Source organism: Notamacropus eugenii, chromosome 5 (genome assembly GCF_028372415.1).
Source record: "Notamacropus eugenii isolate mMacEug1 chromosome 5, mMacEug1.pri_v2, whole genome shotgun sequence".
Classification (NCBI taxonomy): domain Eukaryota; kingdom Metazoa; phylum Chordata; class Mammalia; order Diprotodontia; family Macropodidae; genus Notamacropus; species Notamacropus eugenii.
Genome location: NC_092876.1, coordinates 359,657,960 through 359,684,512, shown reverse-complemented (window position 1 = coordinate 359,684,512; position 26,553 = coordinate 359,657,960). Strand labels below are relative to the sequence as shown.

General features: G+C 36.8%; 1 protein-coding gene across 1 annotated transcript in view; it reads right to left on the bottom strand.

The window, feature by feature from the left end:
- Window positions 1–26,553, bottom strand: part of MORC1 (MORC family CW-type zinc finger 1) — a 190,469-nt gene that overhangs the window by 37,375 nt on the left and 126,541 nt on the right. The window contains exon 20 of the mRNA XM_072614049.1: window positions 23,590–23,694. Coding sequence (XP_072470150.1) covers window positions 23,590–23,694 — 105 coding nt within the window. The remainder of the gene's footprint in view (window positions 1–23,589; window positions 23,695–26,553) is intronic.

Genomic DNA, 26,553 nt, shown 5'->3' with positions numbered 1-26,553 from the left:
CTATCCAGGAAAGTGTGGAATATATAGATCTGGGAGTCATGTACACAGATGTAACTGGACCCAAGGAATTGGATGAATTACCAAGAGGTGTAGAAATAGAAGAGAGCCTTAGGGTACACACTCAAATAGGAGGCAAAATAGTGACTGGAGATCAAGCAAAAGGGACTGAAAAGTTGTCAGACAGATAGGAAGGGACCTAAGAGGGAATAGTACCCAGAGAGTATCTGGGAGCAATGGATGGTCACCCATGTTGAATCTTGGAGAGAGTTTAGGAAAGATGAGAACTGAGGAAAGGTCATTAGATTAGTCAATTAAAAGATCCTGGGTAACTTTTGAGAGAGTAAGTTCAAGCAAATAAAGAGGTAAGGATCAAGAATGCAAGGAATCCAGAAGTGAAAGAAGAGAAAGTCTTCTGATGTCTCCTCTTGGCATGGAGTTCATTCTGACATCAGGAAGGTCATCCCAGCCTGACTGTGCTTCTACCACCTGAGAACCAACACATCTAAATGTGGAAAGGCTCAGCACCAAGAAAGCTGGACAGAAGGAAATGAATAATTTTGGCCACAGTAACCATAGCAGCTCATGAAAACATTCCACTAAGATGCAGAGTGGGTTGAAAAAATTCTTAGAAAGATTTCCTATGCTGGATCTATCTCAGTGAGATAGATCAAAAGATTATGCATCTTTTGAAATACTGTGATGGAAATAATTTAGTAGACAAATATGCTATCTCCCCTTATTAGGATATGAGCTCTTTTGAAGTAGGGACTGTTTTGTTTTTTTTTAATTTGTATCCCTAGCATGTAGCAGAGTGCTTTGCACAGAGTAAACACTTAACAAAAAGTTTTGTCATTCATTCATTCCTTCATCTAAAGTAATATACCAAAAGAGATGGAATAGGGAAAAACGAGATGGAAGGAAGGATGCACATGAAGATGTGGAGAAATAGAAGGTCTAAGAGAGACAACTATAATGACAGACAAATAATGTAGAGCGGGCATATCCGTCTTTAATTTATGCAAGCTACACTGACCACTTTGAGTAACATTTATTTCTTTGATTTAAGAACATGGTGGCATTCTTTGAATGGACTGATTCAGAAAGAGGGTAAGTAGAGGAAGGTAGGAAGACTTTCTCAGCAGTCTCAAGGTGCTGTATGTCACCTGTCTCTAGTTTACAAAACTAAAGGGAGGAGGGAGAGAGAATGAAAGTAGAGACATTTCTATAGGACCATTGATTTAGAGTTGGATAGGACCTTAGAGATCATCTAGTTCAATCTTTTCATTTTACAGAGAAGGAAACTGAGTCTCAGAAAGGTTAAATGTCTATGGTTGGATATGAATTTAGGTCTTTGGGACTCCAAATGTGGGTGCTCTGTTTACCATAATGCTCTGTCTCACTGAGATAAATAAGAAAGACTGGTAGAGACAGGTATAGATAAAGTGAAAACTCTTACTGTTTTTCAATCCTGCAAGTTGCCTGGGGCCCAGACAGTACCCTTCTCCATCTTGCTGTTGGGTAGTTTAGCTCTGGGCTTTTCTTTCCCCTACTTCTCACAAACTGGTCTTCTATTATCCTATTTCTCCAGTCCTAGGCAAGCCTAATAAACTAGCCTGGTATTCTCTTTATTCTCCAAGATAAGAAATGTGTATTTTAATAGCAGCGTCTAAAGATGATACTCTGGCAGGAAGTGGATTAGCTGGACAAAGCTGTGGTTAAACCACTAACTATCTGTGTTGTCAGTGGAGCTGTTTTCAAAACAACTGACATCAAGGCAATGGAAAGAACTGACTGCCATTTAAAATACATGTGTTTCCTTTGTACTATGAACTTTCAGCTAAAGTTTTTTAATCCAATTTTTAAGCAGCATGGATTACATCCAAGTACATTATGTGAAACTATGAATTTTTAAGCTTTAAAGGAATTATTAAATACTCTCAATTATAACCACTGTGTTATAATCCATGAGGATCCTAATCAGAATGTTTTGCTTTGGAAGACTCCCTGATGAAGAAAATGGACTAGGACTGAAGTATTCAAGATTAAAGAGAGTGACAGAACTCCCTGCAGAGAGCTTTTGTGGTTAGTGCTGTTAACACGGTCTCATGGAATTGTTATTATTATTACTTTTTGCATGTCTGTATCTAATCCTTGGCCCCAATATCTGTCTTCTGTAGGGAAGTTTCTATCAGTATCTGATAGGCTTCTCACACAAAACTTTGCTTTGTGTACTGCACTTGGGAAGTTATTTTCTTTTCTTTATACTTAAAGAATCATAAAAGCCTTTGAAATATTCCAGATGACCCATCTGTAGGCTTCAGATATCTTCTTTCTGATAACATGATGTTAACATTCAACTTAATCCTTTGCTGCCCTCTGATAGAATCAAGTTATGACTTTGTGGGTCTAAACAGCTTTCAAAGAACAAGCAACATGATAATACATAAAGTATTCCTTGAGATAGATTTTTTTTTCTTCAGTCTCACATTCAAGATTCAGTTGTTTTTCCTTCTCCATGCAGTTTTTGTTCTGTCTTTCCTGGGACTTCACTTAATGTTATCCAGAAGATAAACTTCACACTCACTAATGAGATTATGGTTAAATTTCAACAAGCAGTTCATGACTCCTTAATTAAAATTATGTTAACAATAAACAGGGCTGAATTTGCCAGTTCTCCAAGGAAGTCAACGGATCAGTAGAATACTGCTTGCTTAATTTTGTAAGGTATACATTTAAGAGGATAAATAATTCATAAACAAACTGGGGGACAGAGAAAATACAAAACCATAAGCATGAATAATTCCTAGTTATTTTGACTGCTCTTAAGTAAATCTAAAACCTACAGAACAAGATTCTATTCACAAGAATTTGGAGTCAAAACACCAGAGTTTAAATCCCAATTTTGCAAATTACTATGTAGTAACCTTGGAAAAATCATTTAACCTCTCAGAACTCCAGTTTCCTATTTGTAAAAATGACAAGATTTCACTAGATGTCCTCTGAGGTTCCTTGTGGCTCTAACTTTACAGTCTTATAATTGATAAGTTCCTTGAGAACATGCATTCCTTGAGAAACTGGGGCCCTGTGGACAAATCAAGAGCAGGGAACACAGTTTTCCCCAAAGAATATCAGGGGTTACAAGTAAGGGCTAGAAAGTAAAGAGATTAATATCATATTTCTTCTCAACTCTTGATTTTTGTCATGTTCTTCTTCTGACTGGAAAAAGTCTCTTTATTTCCCATAATTGATCTAAATCATAACTACTCTTCCAGGCCAATCCATGTCTACATGCTTCCGTGATGCCTCCCTCCCTGCCCAACTATTCTATTTTTCCCTTGTGTATGGGAAGCTGCTATTATAGCCCTTACTATCTACTAATCTGTAGAGTACTGCCTAGAAAAACAGCAAAAAACATCAGAGGGAAAACAAGTTTATAGAAAGGTTGGTGAGAGACCCAACTAAGCCAGATCCACATAAGAACATGTAGAGATGAAATGGGAAGGAAGATGGGTAGAAGAGAAAGAGGCATGATCTGTAAATAATCTAGCTGTAGAGGGGGCTTCACAACCAATTTTTTCTCCCTCAACAGCAGAGGTACCATATTTGGATTCTAATATCATGGTCCTGGATGTGCCATAGGAGGAAGTAGAAATAGTACAAAAGAAAACAAAGATAGAAAGACTAGCAAGACTCTACACAGAGAAGGAAGTGGAGGTGGAATAATTTTGAAGGCACTGAGGTATTGATTTTCAAAGAACATAAAAGAAGGAAGGATACGAAAGGCTTGAAAAAAATAGACTTAAAAAAAAAACTACCAAAAGAATATCAATAACAATGACCTATATGTCTACTTTCATATCTCTACAAAATCTTTCTAAGAATAATCTACACATCTATCATAGACATCCTCAGTGAAAGTATGAGCAGAGGACAGGCTTTCACAAACAGTCTGTAGCAATTCATATCTTCATAGTCATACAAGTGAATGAAAGGTATAATGAGAGCTCATTGTGCTTGTGTGCTGACTGTAGAAAAAGGAGGAGGAATTCTATTCAGTATATCTAAGTCATACAACATACCATGAGAAAGTAACAACAAAGAATATATCTTTGATATTCCTCAGATTATTAATATGAAGCTATTAACTGAAGTACAGTTAGGTGATATACTGGATAGAGACTTGAAATTGGAGTAAGGAAGAACTGCATTTGAATCCTGTCTTGTTGACCAAGTCATTTAAGCTCTAACTCAGTTTTCCCCTCCATAAAATGAGGATAATAAAAAAACACTTGCCTCATAAGGATCAACTGAGATAATATGGGTAAAGTACTTTTCTAAACCTTCAGTGGTATATAAATGTTAGCTATTACTATTATCAAATGAGGTATAAAACCAGGAGATATATATATATATATGTATATATATATATATATATATATATATGTGTGTGTGTGTGTGTGTGTGTGTGTGTGTATACATATACATATATATGTGTGTGTATATACATATACATATATATGTATATATACATATATATGTGTGTATATGTGTATATATACATATATGTGTGTATATATATACATATATGTATATATGTGTGTATATATATGTGTGTGTGTGTGTATATATATATATATATATATATATGATCACTAAACATATTTTCCACCATTAGGAGAATAATCACTGGAGAGTCCAAATAGAAGAGGAATTCCCTTATAAATGGTAAAGTCTACCAAATGCTCTTGTTTACAAATGACATTGTACTGATTACATCAAGTCTCATAACTCCACAAAGTCTTCTAAATGATATTCATAATATCTCAAAAAGAGTCTGGTCTAATAATTTACACAGAGAAAACCTATTGGATCAAAAATATCTATTATCCAGACAATGAAATGTAATTAGCTGAATAGCTCATAAGGCTCATTTATCAGTGTGTGTACACATATGCATATATATGTATATATTTAGATATATACCTACACAGAGACATATATATATATAAACTTACATATACATCAGGCACTGTGAAGGGACAATGAGATGGTACTAGAATTGAATAGGAATAGAATGGGTCAGATGTCATACTCAAATATTTTATTAATTAAACCATACATAGGAATCCCTGTGAGCCTCATACTGACTAACTATCTATGTTTTATTATACTTATACTATGTTTTATTATACTTATATACTATGTTTTATTATACTTTTATTTATTTTGTTAAATATTTTTCAATTATATTTTGATCTGTTTGAGGCCATATTTGGGGGTACTGCTGGCCACAATGTGGCCCATGGGTCCTGTGTTTGACGTTTCTGGGCCAGATTGCCTATGGGAAATTGTACAGTGTTTTCAGTGACCCCAAGTTTCTTCCAGAAACAAAGGTCCACTTTTCAAAAACATTAGTAATCTTCTAGTGATGTTTACAGATATCAGTCATGGAATACAAGTCTCCAAAAAACTGAAGTTGTAGATCAAAGGATAATGGAGAGGTGCATGGTAGGCATAGGGAGGCTGTAACATGTAACAATGAGGATTTACAGAGAAGTGGTATAAAGTAAATCATCATTAAGATGTATGGCAGAAAAAGAAGGTGGGCTAGTCTCATAGTGAGACTGAGAGATAACAGATGGGCAGTCTTCATATTTCAATAGTATCCATGCAATGGCAATTGATCTAGAAGGCATCCTGTGCATTTATAAGATAATGTGAACAATTTGCATAAGTTGAGAAGCACAGTTATGGGTACTGTGGGCATTCAATAAGCATTTGTGGATTGTTTAGCTATTATCTGCACAATGATACTCAGTTTTACACAGTCTCTGCTCTTAGTAGCTGGTCATGTCTTGTTTTCATTTTCTATCAACTAAAAACAATCCATTAAGTGTTTCCCACGTGGAAAGCAGTGGGTTAGATGCTGTAGTTACAAGATGGAGGCAATCCCTACTCAGCGTCAAGTGTGGTAGTTGACTCACAGGCATTTAGGCATAGTGGAGAGTGTTCTGGATTTAGAGTGAGAAGACTTGGGTTCAAATCTTCACTCTGCCTCTTACTACTTTGTAACCCTAGTCACAGTGTCATCAATTTAGAGCCAGAGCCTAGGTTTAGAAGCCATACAGTCCAACTCCCTCATTTTACAGTAGAACTAAGGCCTTGAGATTCTAAGTGATTTGCTCAGAGTCACTGAGTTAATAAGAATTGGAGGCAGGACTGGCAACTGCATCTTTTGGACTCCAAGTCAGTGTAATTGGTGTACTGTGCCATACTCCAATAAATCATTTAATCTAAGACTATTCCCTTATCTGTAAAAGGAAAGGGTTAGAATAAATGAGTAAACTCAAAGGTCTCTTCTATTTCTTGATCTATGACGAATACCTGCTGACTTGTTGGCAAAGCAAGTGGAAGCAGCTAGATGTTCTACAAGAAACCTCGGGGCAGGTTCAGCTCTGGCTAAAGTTGTAGTACCGGACCTGGGTCTCTTCCATGAGCTCATGAGCACCTTGAGAGAGGATTGTTTTGGGGTCTTTTTTGGCCTTTATATTTTATGCACTTAGCACAGTGTCTGATACACAATAGGTACTTCATAAATGTTTGCTGACTGATAGTTAAATAATTCTTGCATTTTGGGGAGTCCTGATGTTGATGGGGCAAGATTATAAGTAGCAGCAGCCATAGTGATACCATCATCTGGAGAAACTGAGTGTGAAATTGCCTGCTTCTAAAATCAAAGCAATTTTAAAAGCCTGAAATTATGTTGCCGAAATAGCAATTTAGGTCTTTTCACGTGCTGACTCTTACTTACCAAGTCAGGTACATATTATAGTTAACATGTGAGGAATTAAGAACACAATTGTCCAAGACTATTCATTTTTCTTGCTTTTGCTAGTGTTTTGGTTATTTCACTGAAAATCACACACCTTTTTTTTTTTCAGGATTCTGGTCAATATAGAGTAAGATGGAGGGAAGGGAGAGAGGGAGAGAAGAAAATGATGAGTTGAAGGAGGAAGAAGAGGAAGAGAGAGATCCTCAAATATATTTCAAGAAGGAGCCAGTTTTTTCTGTGCTCTGGCATCCATTTAATGCTCAAGCTTCATAATTTCTTGCTCATGTAGCATGGTCATCATTTGAAACTTTTAAAAAAATATGGCTAACACTGACAATGCTGCTAGAGCACTGATAGGGTCTATTTGTCCTACTATGTGTGTACTATGTACACACAACCTTAGTCCTGCTGCCAAAAGCAGTTTCCTTTCATCTCTATCCTCTTTAACTTTACTCTGCATAAACTCCCTAAAAATTTCAAATTCTACTTTTTGGTCCACATCCCATTTCAACAATAACATCATTGACCCAAAGGAGTTACTGAGGAGGCTACAAGTTTTCCGTAGCCTTATTGCATGACCCCATCACTACAATAGCCTTGGGTGATCCCAATGAATGAACAAAAGGGATAATTAGATCAAGAAGGTATAAGGGTAAATAGAAGCTTGTTATTCTGCTTGAAAACAATGGCTCTAAGATGGTTCTGTGGGTAGCTGGGCTTGTTTCTATAGTGCCTTACAGTTTACAAAGTGTTTTCTTCACATTAAGCTTGTGAAATAGGTAGCAGACCCCCAAATGCATCTGTCAGTAGTAATTTGCTCATTTTTCTTGAGGTCTTGGCATGAGGTTTTTGAAAATGTGTTTGTGAAAATGTCTGCAGGCAAGGAAAATAAAATTAATTCAATTCAATTCAATTCAACAAGCATTTATAACATATCTGCTAGTTACCAATTATTGCAGTAGGTAGACATGAGGGGCATCACTCCAAAAATTAAAACACTGTCTTACCTCAAGGAAAGGAGTGGTGTGGGACACCATGTATACAGAATAAATGAAATATAAAGCAATGGTGGGGGAGGGTTATAAAAACTAGTAGGAAGACTAGAAGAGGTTTTGCATAGAAGATAGGAGTCTTGAGTGTAGTTAGAGATTTTAAGAAGTGAATGGATGAATGAAAAAAAAGGCATTTACTAAGCATTCACTATTTGCCAGGCACGATGCTAAGCACTGGAAATACAACAACAAATCGTCGTAGTCTGTGCCCTCAAAGATCTTAATTCTTACACAGGGATACAACACATATTCCAAAAAGTAGAAGTGAGGAGGAAGAAAAGCCTAGCATAGGAAAGATTCTGATCAAAAGCCTAGAGATGGAAAAAGAATGGTAGGTATGGGGACCATGAAGTAGATCAATTTGGCTAAAATGTGGTGAGTGAAAGGGAGCAAGGTGAGATAAATCTTGAAAGATGAAATCCACAGTCTAAAAGATTTTAAATATCAAAAAGAAGTGTTTATAATACTATTCTAGAAGAAAGTTTCGTGAGCAGGGAATGATAGGATCAACCCTAAAGGCTGATCTTGTGTTCATCTGCCACTGAAAAATAAAGGACCCCACAAAACAAAGAGGCCTAAAGTCAACCCAATTAAAAACAAAAACAAAAACATTATCACTGGTTTTTAAGCCAAATCCTGTCTTGAGGACATCAATAAGCACATTGTAGGAATTTGTTCATTGCCAGAACAATCTGATCTGCTATCCAACAAGCCCAGTAACTAAAAGGGTAAATATAATGCAAAAAAGAAGAAATATCAACTAGCAGCAAAAGCTGCTCCATAACCATCAGAAAGATGTTGTAAAATTCCAATTTTAAACATCCCTTCTACCAAGATGAATGAATGCTTGTGCAATGAAAAATCATACATTTATCACTCTGACTTGGATCTTCTTGTGTGTGACATATGAGGCAACCACTCTTGCCAACTTTTCTAATTTACTGTCAGGCTGGTGATTTCATCCCCCTAGTCTCTCTCAGCTGTGAAGCTCTTTTCTTCAAGTTAATCGTTCTCTTTCACCACCATCTGCTGCCCTTTGCCTACCAAATTTTTAGAGACAGCCAGCCTTCTGGTTAGTTTCTCCCCTCCCCCAAAAAATAACCTATTAGGCAAATGGCTGCTCCCTGCTCCTTCTCTGGTGTACCTCTCACTGTCTTGAGAGCATTTTTCTTAAATTCTGTAGTCTGCTTTTCATGGTTCCTATAAGACATGGTGTGGGTAAGTAACCAGGTTGCACCACATTTGGGGAGCACTCATAGCACCCAACCCATTTCCAATTCTGGAACAGATAGTGCTCAAATATTAAATTGTTGCCTGAAGCAAGGTTTAATAGCCACATTATTAAATGTCAGTAAACAGTAGTTTGCAATCCAAAGGGAGACAGACCCTTAATTACAGGAGCACTACTGGGCACTGCTCTGATAAGAACAGAGGCTGTAAAACAGAAATATAATGGCCTTTACCCTGTCAGTGGTAGGAATACCAGCTAAGGCAATGTGAAAGGAAGAAAGCACAGGGATTGAGGTCAGAGGATTAAACATTTAGAGACAGCTATTGAGTCTAACCCCCTAACCCCCTTATTTTAGAGAAGAGAAAACTAGGGATCAAAGGTTACTTGTCCATGGTCACATTTGTACATGTCTGCTTCCTAAGTATAGCCTTGCATCCCAAAATAGCAGTGATAAGAATTACAGGTAGGCTTAGAAATGTTATATCCCTCAATCGAAGCTTTAAACTTCTTAAGGGCAGATAATGGTGCAGTATAGAACAGGCCTACACAACCGGTGACCCATGGGGCACCAGAAATCCTTAAGAGGGCCACAGGTTGTTTAGGCTTGGTGGAGAGAGTGCTAGGCCAGAGTCAGAAAGATCCAAGTTAAAATCTGACCTCAGACACTAGCTTTGTGACCCTGAGGAAGTCACTTGACCTCTTTCTGCCTTAGTTTCCTCAACCATTAAATGGGGATAACAATAGCTCCTACCTCACAGGACTATGGTGAAAATCAAATGAGATAATATCTGTAAAGTGCTTGGCACAGTGCCTGGCAGAGCAGGTGCTTAATAAATGCTTATTCCTTTCTTCCCTCCTTCCCCTGCCCTTGTAAGGGTAGAAGCCATACCCAATTCACCAGTTATATTGGCCATGACACCTAGTAGGTCCTCAGTATTCATCCAATTAAGTAAGGATAGAGACTAAGTAGTGATTTCCTTAGTACTGGGAAAACCCAGGTATAGAAACTCTCTTTACTAATGCAAGTCATTATTTTTTCTGCAATTAATAGTTTCAGAGTAGATTTCTGATTACGGGAGCCAAGATGGCAAAGTAATTGATAATTGCTATCTCCCTCCCCTTGTAGACCTTGACAAGACCAGAGAATATCTTCCTGGGAAAAATCATGGAACAGTGGGAGCAGCAGAAGGGGACCAGTGCAGGATCAGAGCTGTCCCAGACAGTCCCACTTCAACAAACTGGGAGAAGATCTTGAACCCCAGCGGGGGTGAAGCCAGCCCCAGGAGTGCCTCAGCACCCCAGTGGAACTGGGAAGACACTAGCCCTGACAGCTGAGCTTGCTATGCTCTAGCCCAGCAGAGGAGCCTCCAGAGATCGGACTACTGCTCCTCCACACTTAATAAGCTAGGTCCAGGGTAACTGTGGGGAAAACCCAAAAAGACCTCACCTGACCTTTGCTTTCAAACACCAGCCAGCTCAGCACCAGGTAAGCTGAAGCATGGTAGTTTCAGCTGAAAGAACCAGAGGCCACAACATACAAAGCCTCAAGTTTTAGGCACAAGAATTGTGGGACAGAGCTCCCTGTGCCACAGACATAGAGATCTACTTCAAAAGCCAGGAAAAGGGTTATTATCATGAGTTTCTTACTCTTTTCTGCAAAGCAGAAAAGATCATAGAATCTTTCCATGGGGACAAGGACCAAAACACAAATACCAAAGAGGATAGCATTGAGAGTGTACTCCCATCTGAAACTTAAGAAGGGAATATGAACTGGTCTGAAACACAAAGAGCCTTCGAGGAAAAGCTTTGGAAGGATTTTAAAACTCAAATTAGAGAAATAGAAGAAAAACTGGCCAATGATTTTAAAAATATGAAAAAAGAATTCACTGAAGAGAACAGCTCCTTAAAAAGGAAAATCGGACAAATGGAAAAGGAAGTACAAAACCTAACTGGTGAAAACAACTCCTTAAAAGGAACAACTGGACAGGTAGAAAAGGAAATGCAAAAGTTAACTGAAGAAAACAATTTGATAAAAAATAGAATCAGGCAAGTAGAAGCTAATGAATCTCTGAGACATCAAGAATCAGTCAAACAGAATCTAAAGAATGAAAAGTAGAAGAAAATGTAAAATATCTAATTGGAAAAACAACTGAGCTGGGAAATAGATCCAGGAAAGAAAATCTAAGGATTATTGGTCTACCAGAAAGCCATGATGAAAAAATGAGCCTGAACAATATCATTCAAGAAATCATCAAGGAAAATTGCCCAGAAGTCCTAGACTCAGAGGGCAAAACAGTCATTGAAACAATCCACCATTCACATCCTGAAAGGGACCCCAAACTAAAAACATCAAGAAATATCATTGCCAAATTCCAGAACTATCAAGTGAAGGAGAAAATACTGCAGGCATCCAGAAAGAAACAATTCAAATATCGAGGAGCTTTACAGTCAGGATCACATAGGACCTTGCAGCTTCTACATTAAAAGATCAAAGGAATTGGAATACAACATCCCATAAGGCAAAGGAGACGGGACTAAAACCAAGGATTGTTGCAAGGATCCAGCAGAGTTGAGCATAATATTTTAGGCAAGGAGATGGACATTCAATGAAATAAGGGATTTCCAGACCTTCCTGATGAAAAGACCAGAACTCAATAGAAAATCTGATCTTCAAATGCAGGTCTCAAGAGAGGCATAAAAAGGTAAACAGGAAAAAAACCCCAAAACTTATTATACAATATGGGCAAACTGTTTACATCTCTATAAGGGAAGATGATACTTCTTAATCTTGAGAATTGTACATTTATTATGAAATGCAAAAGGTATATACATAGATAGAGGAAGTGGGTATAAATTAAATGATGTGATGATAACAAATGTGATTTAAGGGTGCAAAGGGATTGTAATGGCAGATGTGAAAAGGAGACAGGAAAAAATAAATTCCATCACAGAAAGAGGCACAGAAATATATTACAGTAGAGGGAAAGAGGAGAGGGAGATGAGCATTGTCTGAGAGGTACTCTCATCTGATTGAATTCAAGGAGGTTACAACAAACTCAGTTAAGTATAGAAATACAATTAGCTCTATAGGCAGTAGGAGGGGAAGGGGGAAAGAAAAGGAAGGGGAGGCTAAAAGGGAGGGAAGAAGTAGTAAGGGACAAGGGGATTAAAAGGGAAGGGGGCTGAAAGAAGGGAAGGAAGACTAAGGGAGGCAGTGGTCAAAAATTAAAACTATTGTGGAGGGGAAGAGAGAAGGGAAAACTAAAGCATAAACAAGGGGAAAGGGGATGGAGAGAAAGACACAAATACTAATCACTGTGAATGTGAATGGATAAATCAGTCTCCCATAAAATGGAGACTGATAGCAGAATGGATAAAAAGCCATAATCCAACAAAATTTTGTTTACAAGAAACACATGTGAAACAGGGGCATACACATAGGATAAAGGTAAAAGGTTGGAGCAGAATATTTTGTGCTTCAGCTGATGTAAAAAAAGCAGGGATAGCAATCCTAATTTCAGACAAAGCAAAAACAGAAACAGATCTAATCAAAAGAGATAAGGAAGGAATCTATATCCTGCTAAAAGGCACCATAGACAAAGCAATTTCATTACTAAACACATATGCTACAAGTGGTATAGCATCCAAATTCTTACAGGAGAAGTTAAGGGAGTTACAGTGGGGGACCTCAACCTCCCCCTCTCTGAACCTGATAAATCTAACCTCAAAATAAACAAGAAAGAAGTTAAGGAGGTGAATAGAATTCTGGATAAGGTAGGTATGATAGATCTCTGGAGAAAACGGAATGGGGACAGAAAGGAATACACCTTTTTCTCAGCGGTACATGGCACATATACAAAAACTGACCATGTACTAGGGCATAAAAACCTCACAATCCAGTGCAGAAGGGCAGGCACAGTCAATGCATCCTTCTCAGATCATAATGCAATAAAACTTATATGTAATCAAAGGCCATGGAAACATAAGCCAAAAACTAAATGGAAACTAAACAACCTAATCCTAAAGAATGAGTGGGTTAAACAATAAATTATAGGAACAATCAACAACTTCATTCAACAGAATGACAATAATGAGACAACCTACCAAATTTTATGGGATACTGCAAAAGCAGTTCTTATGGGGAGTTTTATATCTTTGAGAGCCTACATGAATAAAACAGAGAAAGAGGAGATCAATGAACTGGGCATGTAGCTGAAAAAGCTCAAAAAAGAACAAATTTAAAATCCCCAAGTAAATACCAAATTAGAAATACTGAAAAACAAAGGACAGAGTAATAAAATGGAAATTAAGAAAACTATTGAACTAATAAATAAAACTAGGAGTTGGTTTTATGAAAAAACCAATAAAATTGATAAACCTTTGGTCAATTTGATTAAAAAAAAGAAAGAAGAAAACCAAATTACCAACACCAAAAATGAAAAGGGTGAACTCACCTCCAATGAGGAGGAAATTAAAACAATAATAAGAAATTACTTTGCCCAACTGTATGCCCATAAATTCGACAATCTAAATGAGATGGATGCTTATTTTAAAAGATATAAATTGCTCAGACTAACAGAAGAGGAAGTTGAAATAACCCCATCTCAAAAAAAGAAACTGAACAAGCCATCAAGCCCTAGGAAAAAATCTCCAGGGTCAGATGGATTCACAAGTGAATTCCATCAAACATTTAAAGAACAGTTAATTCCAATATTATATAGACTATTTGGGAAAATTGGGGAAGGAGTCCTCATAAATTCTTTGTAAAACCATACAAATATGGTTTTAATACCTAAACCAGGAAGAGCCAAAACAGAGAAAGGAAATTATAGACCAATTTCTCTAATGAATATAGATGCAAAAATTTTAAATAAGATTTTAGCAAAAAGATTACAGTAACTTATCATGAGAATAATACATTATGATCAGGTAGGATTTATACCAGGAATGCTGAGTTGGTTCAATATTAGGAAAACTATTAACATTATTGATCATATCAGCAACAAAACTAACAGAAACCAAATGATTATCTCAATAGATGCAGAAAAAGCTTTTGACAAAATACAACACCCATTCCTATTGAAAACACTGGAGAACACAGAAATAAATGGAACTTTCCATAAAATAATAAGAAGTATCTATTGAAAATATTCAGCAAGCACTATATGCAATGGGGATAAGCTAGATGCATTTCCAATAAGATCAGGGGTGAAACAAGGATGTCCGTTATCACCACTGTTCTTCAATATGGTACTAGAAATGTTAGCTGTAGCAATAAGAAAAAGAAATTGAAGGAATTAAAATAGGCAAAGAAGAAACTAAGTTATAACTTCTTGCAGATGATATGATGATATACTTAGAATCCCAGAGAATCAAGTAAAAAAACTACTTGAAATAATAAACAACTTTAGCAGAGTTGCAGGTTACAAAATAAATCCACACAAATCTCCTGTATTTATGTATATTACTAACAAAGTCCAAGAGATAGAAAGAGAAATCCCATTTAAAATTATTGTAGACACTATAAAATATTTGGGAGTCTACCTGCCAAAGCAAACCCAGGGACTATATGAACACAATTACAAAACACTTTTCGCACAAATAAAGCCAGGTCTAAGTAGGAGGAAAAACATTAGTTGCTCGTGGGTAGTCCGAGTCAATATAATAAAAATGACAATTCTACCTAAATTAATTTAGTAATTCAGTGCCATACAAATCAAACTATCAGATAATTGTTTTGTACAGCTGGAAAAAATAATATCAAAATTCATATGGAAGAACAAAAGGTCCCGAATATCAAGGGAACTAATGATAAATGCTAGGGAAGTTGGCCTAGCTCTACCAGATCTCAAATTGTATTATAAAGCAGCAATTATCAAAACCACTTGGTACTAGCTAAGAAATAGAAGGGTAGACTAGTGGAATAGGTTAGGTACCCAAGACACAGTAGTCAATGAATATAGCAATACATTGTTTGATAAACCCAAGGACCTCAGCTTCTGGGATAAAACTCACTATTTGACAAAAATTGCATGGGAAAATTGGATAAGAGTAGGGCAGAAACTAGGTATAAACCAATGCCTGACACCGTATACAAGAATAAAGTCCAAATGGGTATAAACATTGATACTATAAACAAATTAGTGGAGCAAGGGATAGTTTATTTATCAGAATTATGGAGAAGGGAAGAATTTTTGACTAAATAAGAGATAGAAAACATTATGAAATGCAAAATGGATAATTTTGATTACATTAAATTGAGAAGTTTTTGCACAACTAACCAAATTCAATGCAACCAAGATGAGGAGGGAAGCAGAAAACTGGGAAAGAATTTTTACAACTAGTATCTGTTATAAAAGCCTCATTTCTAAAATATGTAGAGAATTGAGCCAAATGTATAAGAATACAAGTCATTCCCCAATTGACAAATGGTCAAAGAATATGAACAGGTAGTTTTCAGAGGAAGAAATCAAAGATATCTATAGTCACATAAAAAAAGTGCTCTAAATCACTATTGACTAGAGAGATGCAAATCAAAACAACTCTGAAGTACCACATCACACCTATCAGACTGGCTAACATGACAAAACAGGAAGATAAATGTTGGAGAAGAAGTGAGAGAGTTGGAACACTAATTCATTGTTGGAGGAGCTGTGAGCTGATCCAACTATTTTGGAGAGCAATTTGGGACTATGCCCAAAGGGCTACAAAAATATGTATACCCTTTGACCCAGCAATACCGCTTCTAGGATAGTATCCCCAAGAGATCATAAAAATGGGAAAGGGTCCCACATGTACAAAAATATTTATAGCAGCTCTCTTTGTGGTGACCAAAAACTGGAAATCAAGGGGATGCTTATCAATTGGGGAATGACTAAATAAACTGTGGTATATGAATGTAATGAAATACTATTGTGCTATAAGAAATGATGAACAGGAAGACTTCAGAGGGCTGGAAAGACTTACATGAACCGATGCTGAGTGAAAGGAGCAGAACCAGGAGAACTTTATACACAGCAACAACCATAGTGTGTGAGGATTTTTTCTGGTAGTCTTAGAACTTCATTGCAATGCAAGGACTTAAAAAATTCCCAATGGTCTCTTAAGGCAAAATGCCTTCCACATCTAGAGAAAGAACTATGGAATTCAATTGCAGAATGTAGTGGATAATTTTCTTCTGTATTATGTTTTGGTTTGTTTTATGATTTCTCCCATTCATTTTAATTCTTCTATGCAACTTGACTAAGGTGAAAATGTATTTAATAGGAATGTATGTGTAGAACCTATATAAAATTGCATGCTGTCTCAGGGAGGGAGGGGGGACGGAGGGGGAAAAAATCTAAGTTATATGGAAGTGACTGTAGAACCCTGAAAACAAATTTAAAAAAAAGAAAAAAACAGTTTTAGTGTGTTGCTTAGGGCACTAAGACATTCAGTGATTTGCCCAGGGCCACACAACCAGTGGTTAAAGGGGCTTTGGGGGCCTTGAGACTACGTTGTCCTGGTTTGGAGATTGGCTCTGTGTGTTGCATGATGCCATATCTCCTCTTGACTAAATTAAATGATCTACCAAGTTAAACATATATTTTATAGCCCCTGGTATGTGCTAAGCATTGACCAACAAAGGTGAAAAATGACAGTTTTTGCCCTCAAAAGAACTTACAGTCTACTAGGAGAGATCTGACATCTAAGTGGCAAGGAGAATACAGTGCCAGGCTTGGAGTTAGGAAGATTCATGTCCCTGAATTCAAATCTGGTCTCAGATGTGACTCTCAGCAAGTCACTTAATTTTGCCTCAATTTCCTCACCTATAAAATTAGCTGGAGATGAAAATGGCAAATCACTCCATTATTTCTGCCAAGAAAACTCCATGAAGATTCAGACACAAGTGAACCACCACAATAAAACAACAAACATTTATACAAATAAATATGGCTCAAGGCAGAATATTACTGGGCAAAAGAAAGATGCAAAGTGCTCTAAGATTTGCAATAGAGTTATTAATCTTTCCAGGAAAACAGTCCTACAAGCCCCTTGGGGAAGGTTATCTGTAAATGATGCCTCCAATTCCTTTTCCCTCACTCTCTTAACTCTCTGTCATTTGACTTCTGACTTGATTATTCCACTGAAACTATTCTTTCCAAAGTTACCAATGATCTCTTAACTGCTAAATCCAATGGTCTTCTATCAATTCTCACCTTTCCTGATTTTCTCTATCTGCTGATAGTGTTGATGAATGTTTTCTCCTCCTCCATACCCTCTTCTCTCTATGTTTCCATGACACAGCTCTCTCAGTTCTCTTCGTATCTCTCTGACCACTCCTTCTCAATCACCTTTGCTTCTTCCAGGTTGTACTTGCTAACCACAGGGTCTCCCATGGTTCTGTGCTCTGCCCTTTTCTTTTTGTATTTTTACTTCTATACTGTTTTGCTTGGTGATTTCATCAGCTCCTATGGATTCAGTTATCATCTTTATGGACAATTCTCAGAATTATTCATACAGCCTTCATCTCTCTGTACACCACAGATCTAGATTCACATCTCTAACTGCCTACTGGACATACTGAATTGGATATATTGTAGATATCCTATATTCAACATATTTGATACTGAACTCAGCATCTTTCCCACATAATCCCCCTTGTTCCTAACTTTCTTACTGCTGTTGAAAGAACCATCACCTTTAAATTACCCAAGCTTACAGCCTTGGTGTCATCTTTGACATCTTACTCTTTCTTGTGTGTTCAGTTATTTTTCAGTCATGTCTCTTCATGATTCTTCATGAGCCATTTGGGGTTTTCTTGGCAAGATACTGGAATGGTTTGCCATTTCCTTCTCTAGCTCATTTTATAGATGTGGAAACTGAGGCAAACAGGGTTAAATGACTTGCCCAAGGTCAAACAGCTAGGAAATATCTGAGGTCAAATTTAAACTCAGAAAGAAGAGCCTTCCTGACTCTAGGCACTCTAGGCCTGACACTTTATTCATTGCACCACCTAGCCATATCCAATCAGTTGTCAAATTCAGTCATATCTACCTTCACAATACCTTTTACATACAACCACTTTATAACCTGCCCCCTTATCTATCTTTCAATCTTCTTACAACTTATTATTGCCCACATACTCAGGGATCCTTGACACTGGTCTTTTTACTATTCTTTAAACAAGACATTCTCACTCCAAGAATTTTCAACGACTGCCCCACATGCCTGGGGCTTTCTCATTCCTTAACTTTCCTCCTGGGCTTCCTGCAAGTCTCTGTTACAATTCCACCTTCTACAAAAACCCTTTCCCAGTTCTCCTTAATATCAGTATCTTTCCTCTGAGAGATTATCTCCATTTTATCCTGTATTTGTATGTATATTTATATCTATGTCAGTCTGTTTATCCATCTATATCTCTATATAGTTGTTTACCTGTGGCTTTCCCCATTAGACTGTGATCTCTTTGAGGGCAGGGGTTTTTTCCCCATTCTTGTCCAAAACAAGACTTTCATGTCATTTCTTTGTCATTTCCAAACCATTCTGTTTTGTACATACTGTCCCTTCTTCTAGCTCCCCTTTATATGTTATTTTCTCCCAGGAGAACACAAGCTCTTTGAGGATGAGGACTGTCTTGCTTATTTTGTTTTTCTATCTAGTATTTAATATAATGCCTGGCACACGGTGGGCACTTAAGTGCTTTTTCAGTCATTTATTCATTTTTTTAAACTAAGGGTTATCAGCTTTCTTGGAAGAAATAGCATCTGAGCTAGACCTTAGAAATGACTCTCCACTGGTAGAGATATTATTCCAGGCAACTTGGGGGAATATCCAGAGGAAAGAGAGTTCAGGATGCAATGTAGTCACAATTGTCCAAAGGGAGGAAGAGATCTGTAAACACTTGGAATGATGGAAACAATCGGAATAGTAAATCTGAGCCAAATGGAATATGGAAAGTTAGACTTAATGCTTCAAATTCAGGTGACTGAGGTCATAAGGAAGTCAAACCAAAGTTTTAAGATTTGAAAGTAAGAGTAGATAGCATGCGATAAGCATAAGATAGCAGACTTTAATCTGAATCTAGTGACCTTTTTTAGTCTGGAGAGTAAAATCAGGGGTCAGAATGCCAGAGACAAAAGGGAGAAATATTAAAGGAAAAAACAGGACCTATGTTATTTGCATTAGGGATAGGACACAGTGGCGACAAAAGAACTTCCCAGAAAGTAGAAGCAAGGAAACATCAGCATGTGGAATGATCAGTACAATGCTGTACACACGGATGTTTCATAAACGTTTATTTAACTTAATTACTATTTTACTGAATCTTAAGTAGAGCAATGCATCTGGATTCTAGGAGCCTGAAAAGGTGATGGAGGTAACTTCCAAAGGGCAATATGAATCACAGGCTTGCCTGAAGCTAAGGATGTAAACCTGGAGCCCATGAAAGGTTTTCACTCCTAAAACAATATGGAGAACTCACAGGAAGTGAACTCAGTTTAGGATTAGAAGGGATAAGGGGTGAATTTTTATTTTTTACTGTTTTTTCCTTGGGGGATTTAAAGAAAATACATTTTTAAAAATTTTGAAATTAACAAAAAACAAATTACAATTAGAAAAGAAAAAGATAACTAAATATAAAACTGTGAAACTCTATTACATATAGTTTGGTTTAATAAAGTATATAATATATAATTCAACCTGTTACTTTCAAAGCTGTCCTGCTTCTTTGTCTTTCTCTGAACCTCCTAATTCTCTTCTGTACATTTTTAAAATGCTTCAATGATTTTCTTTTGTTTCTTGTTTTCTTTCTTTTCTGTTACAACTACTGCTAGCTACCCTATGTACAAAGACTAATTTAAAAGAGCAAATGGGCGTAAGTTGTTTGCTGCACTAATGCACTGTTGGCATGAACTGGAGCAATCAACGTGTAAAATCATTAAATGTGCATACATGTGTATAAAATGATACCACTTTCTTTTTGGGCTAGACCTGTGAATTCACTGTGAGAAGAACAGTGGCATCTATATAGCTTAAGAGTCTTACAAGGACACAGAGTAAACAAGTAACTTACCCTGGGTCACGCAGCTAATATGTTAATACAGGCAAGATTTAAGAAAACTGTCCAAGGCTTGCTCTCTATCCACTATGCCATACTGTCTCTTAGTGATATTACTAATGTCTATACCCAAGGAGGTTAAAGACAGAGGGAATTATATTGTAAATACTAAAAATTTTTATAAAAGAAGCTTTCTGTGGTAGCAAAAAACTGAGAACAAAAATGGGGACCCATCAATTCGGTAATGTCAAATAAATTCTGGAGCAATAGAAAGCATGGAACATTCTTGTTCCATAAAAATAACACTTATGAAAAATTCAGAAACAGTGGGGAATATTTTTATGAACTGATGCAGAGCAAAGCAGGCAGAACCAAGAGTATAAGTTACATGTAGACAAAGATTCAAAGGCAAGCTACATTGTAAGATATCTGTACTCAGAACAATTTGATGACCTAACTGGACTCCAGAGGACTGACGCTGAAATATATCTCCCTCCTTTTGTTTAAGCCTGGAATAAGGCATACATCGGCAGACACACTCAGAGCACTGATTTGCTTTGCTTGACTATACTTTGTTCTCTCAAGGAAGAGTTCTACAGTGGGGAGTGGGAGACAGTCCCTGGGAAATCGTACACACGTGTGTGTGTGTGTGTGTGTGTTTATCAGTACTACTGGAGAGAATAGTTAGATCCCTGAGTCTCAGCTCTGAGAAACAGCTATACTCCTTATCTCACAGAATTGTTGTGAGGAAGCCATTTTATAAATTTTAAGGGGCTTAAAGTGACCTTCCTTAGGTGCATATATGACCAGGTGACTCCCCATCAACTTCCTTTCATTATTCTTCAAGATTACATATTTACATATCAATATAAATAAAAAATTATCTGAATGGCCGCCAAAGTCCTTAGCAATCTGCTCCCAACTAATCTTTCTTGCCTCACTGGACAATACTCTCCCCCTCTTGGGTTCTTTGAGATCCAGTCAGATTGACCTTTCTCTGTTTTACCTTCACAAGTAATATTAGACATAGTGCTGGGCCTGGAGTCAGTAAGACCTAAATTCATATCTGGTCTCAGAAACTCAGTTTTCTTAACTACAAAATGAGGATAACAGTAAGTCCTACATCACAGGGTTATTTTGAGGATCAAATGAGATAACATTTATAATGCCCTTGGCACAATGCCTGGCAGATAGGAGCTGCTAAATAAATGCATATTCCCTTCACCTTTTCCCTACCTCTACCTTAGAGAGGTAGGTCTCTTTCCTCAAGGCCCAGTTCAGGTTTTACTTCCTACAGAACTTTTCTGAATCCCTCTCTAGCTGGTGTCCTCCATCCCAAATTATCTTGTATTTAATGGCTACATTCATTTTGTGCATAGTTATACAATATCCTGTATATGTATGAATTTGTCCTTTTCACTGAATGTTAGTTTCTTGCAAGTATTGCTTCATTTTTTTCTATGTTCAGGATCCCCAGAGCCTAACACAATGACTGGCACCTAGCAGAAGCTTAACAAATGCCTGTTGACTGATTGATATACAAATGTGAATTATTATCAGAAAGTTAGAAAAAGGCAGTCAGGCTAAGTGGTCACTTTGGCCAAATGTATAATTAAATGTGCAAAGTTGGACAGAACTATTGCTATGCTAGCCAAATAAGGGTGTGAAAAATGATGAAAAGACATTCTGAGGAAAGCGAAGTCATGTGATCATGTTTCAGATAAAGAGACACAGACTTGGTGTCTCTGAGGTCCCAAATGGGACTGATGAGGGCACAGTGGAAATAATTTAGAGTATGCTTAAAGGGATTAAAAATTCCTTGCAAAATCTTTACTTTCCTGACAGTTCCTTAATCTCTTCAGTATGTCTGGAGTAGAAGCTGAATCCCTAAGAGGAAGTTTACATAAGGCCAAACACCATATCAGGTCTGAGCACATGGGTACCATTAGTAATGGCACTCTTGAAAACTGATGGCCTGTGTTAGACAAAAGGCCACACACAAATTAACGCCAAAAATTCAACATCATCAAACAGGATCTGGGAGAAAGAGCAGTTGGTTACTGAGGGCAAAGAAATCTAGCATCAACAATTACCAGAAAAAATGGAAGTTTATAAAGCTGGCATACTGACCTCAGCCCCTAGGGCATGAATGATAATAAGAGTAGGAATGAAGGAAACATCAGAAGATAATAGGGAAAAAATTCACTTCAATACAAAGTCAGAGCCAGGAGGTACAATTAGACAGCTCAGTCAAGAAGAGAAGACATAAGCATTTCTTGTTGGCCAAACTTGTACAAGGATGACAGGCTTATGGAACATCCTCTTTGTCTATGTACTTGTCTTTTCCATTTGAACTGTAACTTTTTGTAAAGACTGTTTCATTCTTTTTATGTGTAGCCCTATCATTTTTTAAGAAAAAAATTTTTGACCAGATAACTGATCTTTTTACAATGGTCAGGCAAACATAGAAAGAAATCCATGCTGTGATTATTTCCTTTCATATAGTGCCAACTCAGAATTTTCTAAAAGTTTAATTTTCATAAGATGTTTCAAGACCCTTTTCAGGAAGGGGTATAGTGGTTAAGAGGAAATGCAAAGAGTAAACAGTGTTAAGTGTTTTCAAAAAAAAATAAAAATGAAAAAAGAAGCAATTACTTTTAGCCAGAATTTCTTGTAGTGAAAGCCAAAGTCAAAGTGTGACTTTGGATACTGTGTATCCATCCAAATTAATTAGATACCATTAGTGTAAGAAACAAACTGAAAGGAGGATTGATTGCAGGGACATAAATCTTTATTATAATGAAAAAAAGGGAAAGTGCTTAAAAATAGAGGCAATTTTAATACAATAAACTGGGTGAATGAATACCACATCTGAGATCCACTGAATACACATAGCTAGGAGAGGTGTCAAAGTAATATCTATGTTAAAAGTCAAAAAAAAATCTAGAAACCTCTAAATGGCTGGAGACAGTTAAAGATAAGCCTTGTTCATTCTAAAGGAATAGTCTAGAGGGGTGGTTTGCAACTTTAAGAAATAAAGTCCCTTTGGACAGACACAGTAATATAGGGGAGAGAAAGTGGGTCTTGAAGCTAGGAACACCTGGATTCAAGTCCCCATCTCTGACACAAAATGCCTGGGTGACATTAGGCAATTGTGTCTGAGGCCAGATTTAAACTCAGGATAATGAGTCTTCCTCACTCCAACCTGGGAGTTTATTTGCTGCACCACCTAGATGCCCCTGAGTTACAGTGGGTCCCTCTTTTTCTGTATGAGTTTAGATAAATGGCTGATTAGATCCTTATTAATGTAAAAATTTCATGACAGTTGTTGACCTCTAAAGGACCCTCTAACTTAAAGACATTATGCTATCCTAAAACTCATATAGAATAGTTTTCACAGTGCCATTTAAGTGGTGAAAAGAAACATTTCACCTACCATAATTAACTCTGGGCCACTGCTGCTATCTTCATCTTCAATTATAATTTTAGAGTCTTCGACAAAACCTTGATGGGGCTTCCTTTTTGCTTTCCAAGAAGATACCTACAAAATGCATTAAGATGAATATGAAAGAATTTTTGCTTTCATGCTTTTCCCCTGTGGCACAGATGCCTATTACACAGCTGTCAAATGACTCATTTATTTCTTCATTCAGTAAGTATGCATTGTATGTCTCTTATGTATATGATATTCACGGTGCTATATTAGATGTAAAGAAGGAAAATCTGATACCTGCCCTTAAGGAGCTCAAAATCTTATTGGGGGAGACAAGATATAACTACATAAAAAAATTAAGTAAGATTATAAAATGATACTACATGAGCTGTCTCATGGCAGTGCATGATAAAGTATAAAATGAGTGGCATGGAAAAGCATTGTGAATTCAGAGGAGGGAAATGATGGCTAAAGGCACCTTTCAATTTTAGCATCTAATGGAAAAAGCATGAGACATGAAGCCAGGAGAGAACTATGTTTGAATTCCTTCTCTAAAACTTACTGGTTTTGTGAATATGGACAAGGCATATACCTTTTCTCAGACTCAGGCTTCTCAACTATAAAATGGGGGTAATAATACTTGGGGCACCTACCTCACAGATGGCTGTTACAGTAAAATGAGATTAAAGACTATGTAAAGCACTTTGCAAGCCTTAAAGTGTAATATAAATATCTTTGTTGGTGGTGATGGTGATGGTGATGGTGATGGTGATGGTGATGATGGTGATGATGATGATGATGATGATAATGATGATGTAAACAGTGGATTGACCAAGGAAAGCTTTATGGTGAAAGTAGGATGTGAGCAAGGCCTTAAAGGAGGGCAAGATGAAGAAACAGAACAGGAAAGAACATTTCAGGCAGGAAGAATAATTAAGCAAAGGGTATGGAGGTAGGAATGAACCCAGAATATTGGGGGGGTGGCGTAAACAGGTAGTAACTACAACCACGGATGTCATGGAGTAGAGAAAGTTGAAAGAGAATGAAGAGAAGGAAGAGGAAGTAAAAGAGGAGGAGAAAATGGAGAAGGAGGAAGAAGAGGAAAAAGAAGAAGTGGAGGAGGAGGAAAGAAAGAGGAAAAAGAAGAAGAAGATGGGAGAAAGGAAAAAGAGGAAGAAAAAAGACAAAGAAAGGGAAGACAAGGCATCAAAAGAGTTGGAAGAGGAGGGGAAGAAAAGGAGAGAATAGAAGGGGAGGAAGGAAGAGAGCCAACATTTACAAAATGCTTTAAGATTCATAAAATACTTCACGTACAATATTTCATTTGATCCTTCCAACAACCTTGTGAGGATAGAACTATTCTTATCCCTGTTTTACAGATGAGGAAACTGGGCCCAAGAGAAGTTCAGGACTGATTACCCAGCTTGTGTTTAAGACTGGATTTGGGCTCAGGTCTTCTTTACTCCAAGCCCAGCCCTTATACCTTCACACCTCAGGACTAGGAACTTGGTCCTCCTGTATACTAAGGAACTGCCAAGCATTCTGAGCAGAGTGGGAAGATGAGATGATGTCTTAGGGAGATTAGCTGATTAACTAAATTAATTTCCTAAAGTGAATAATAAGGGATTTACATTAGACTTTTAGAATTCATTGTATAACTTTCTTTTAGCATATATGCCTTTCTATTACAATAATCACATTAATGTAGCACTTTGAAGTTTACAAATCACATTCTTTACAATAATCTTGTGATGTAGGTTATGTAAATATCATTATCTTCATTTGACAAATGAGAATATTGAGATTCAAAGAAGTGGGATGATTTGCCCATGGTCACCCAGCCCGTAAATGTTAGAGGAAGTATGCAAATCAAGGTGGCTGAGGGCTCCGTGACAACCTACTAATACTAATTTTACTTTGCTTAGATAAATGCCACAATTAATTTTAATTTCTCTGACATACTGTAGTGGTGAAGAGAGTGCCTGGAGTTACAGTCACTGACTAGGGAAGTAAAAAAAATCACCAGATACTCCATAAATCAAATACTCTGCACAAAAGTCATTAAGAATTGGCAGTATTTCAATTAAGATCCGGGTAAACTTAAGTCAATTTGTCAAATGACATTAAATTGTCTAACAATCACTAGTCACACTTCACTTCCATATTTTTCTAAAGTAAAAGATCTCTTTGGAGGAAATCTGCTGATAAATGTTTCAATGAGCATTTATTGATTTTTAAAATTCAATTTTATTTTATTTTCAGGTCTGCATTCCCTCTACCTCTCATCTCTGCCACTCCTTCCCTAGCCTTTCCCATCCCCAACTGAGAAAGCAAGAAAAATAAAATCCATCATAAGCCTATATAATCAAACAATACAAATTTCTACAGCAGCTATGTCCAAATAATACAAACATTTATGTACATAGCTCAATCTACACAGAGTTCACTGCATTTAAAAAAATTTTTTTTCAATTAATGAAAATCTGATTTCTTTCCTTATCTCCTCCCTTTGAAAAATTAAAAAAAAAACTCTTTTATTAAAATTATAAGTGGTCAAGCAAACCAAATTCTCACAATGGCACATCTAAAAAAATGTTCCTATCTACCCTCTGAGTCTATTACCTCTCTGTCAACATGTTTCAACACAGTCCTCTAAAATTATGGTTAGTTACTATATTGATCAGAATTCCTAAGTCTTTTAAAATTGTTTGCCTTTGCAATATTATTTCAACAAGTATTTATTAAGGACCTACTATACTCCAGGCACAGTGGGAAGCACTAGGAATATAAAGATTAAAAAAAAAGAAAATATGTCTCACCTTCTATTAACATTTGCTTCTATGGCATATGCTATCTAAGCCTATATATCTGAAGTATAGGGTTAGCTGTTCTAATACTTGGCCAGATTCTTAATTACTGTCCTTGCAAATGTATCTTCTTTAGGAGTTTCATTCTTTCTAACTTATG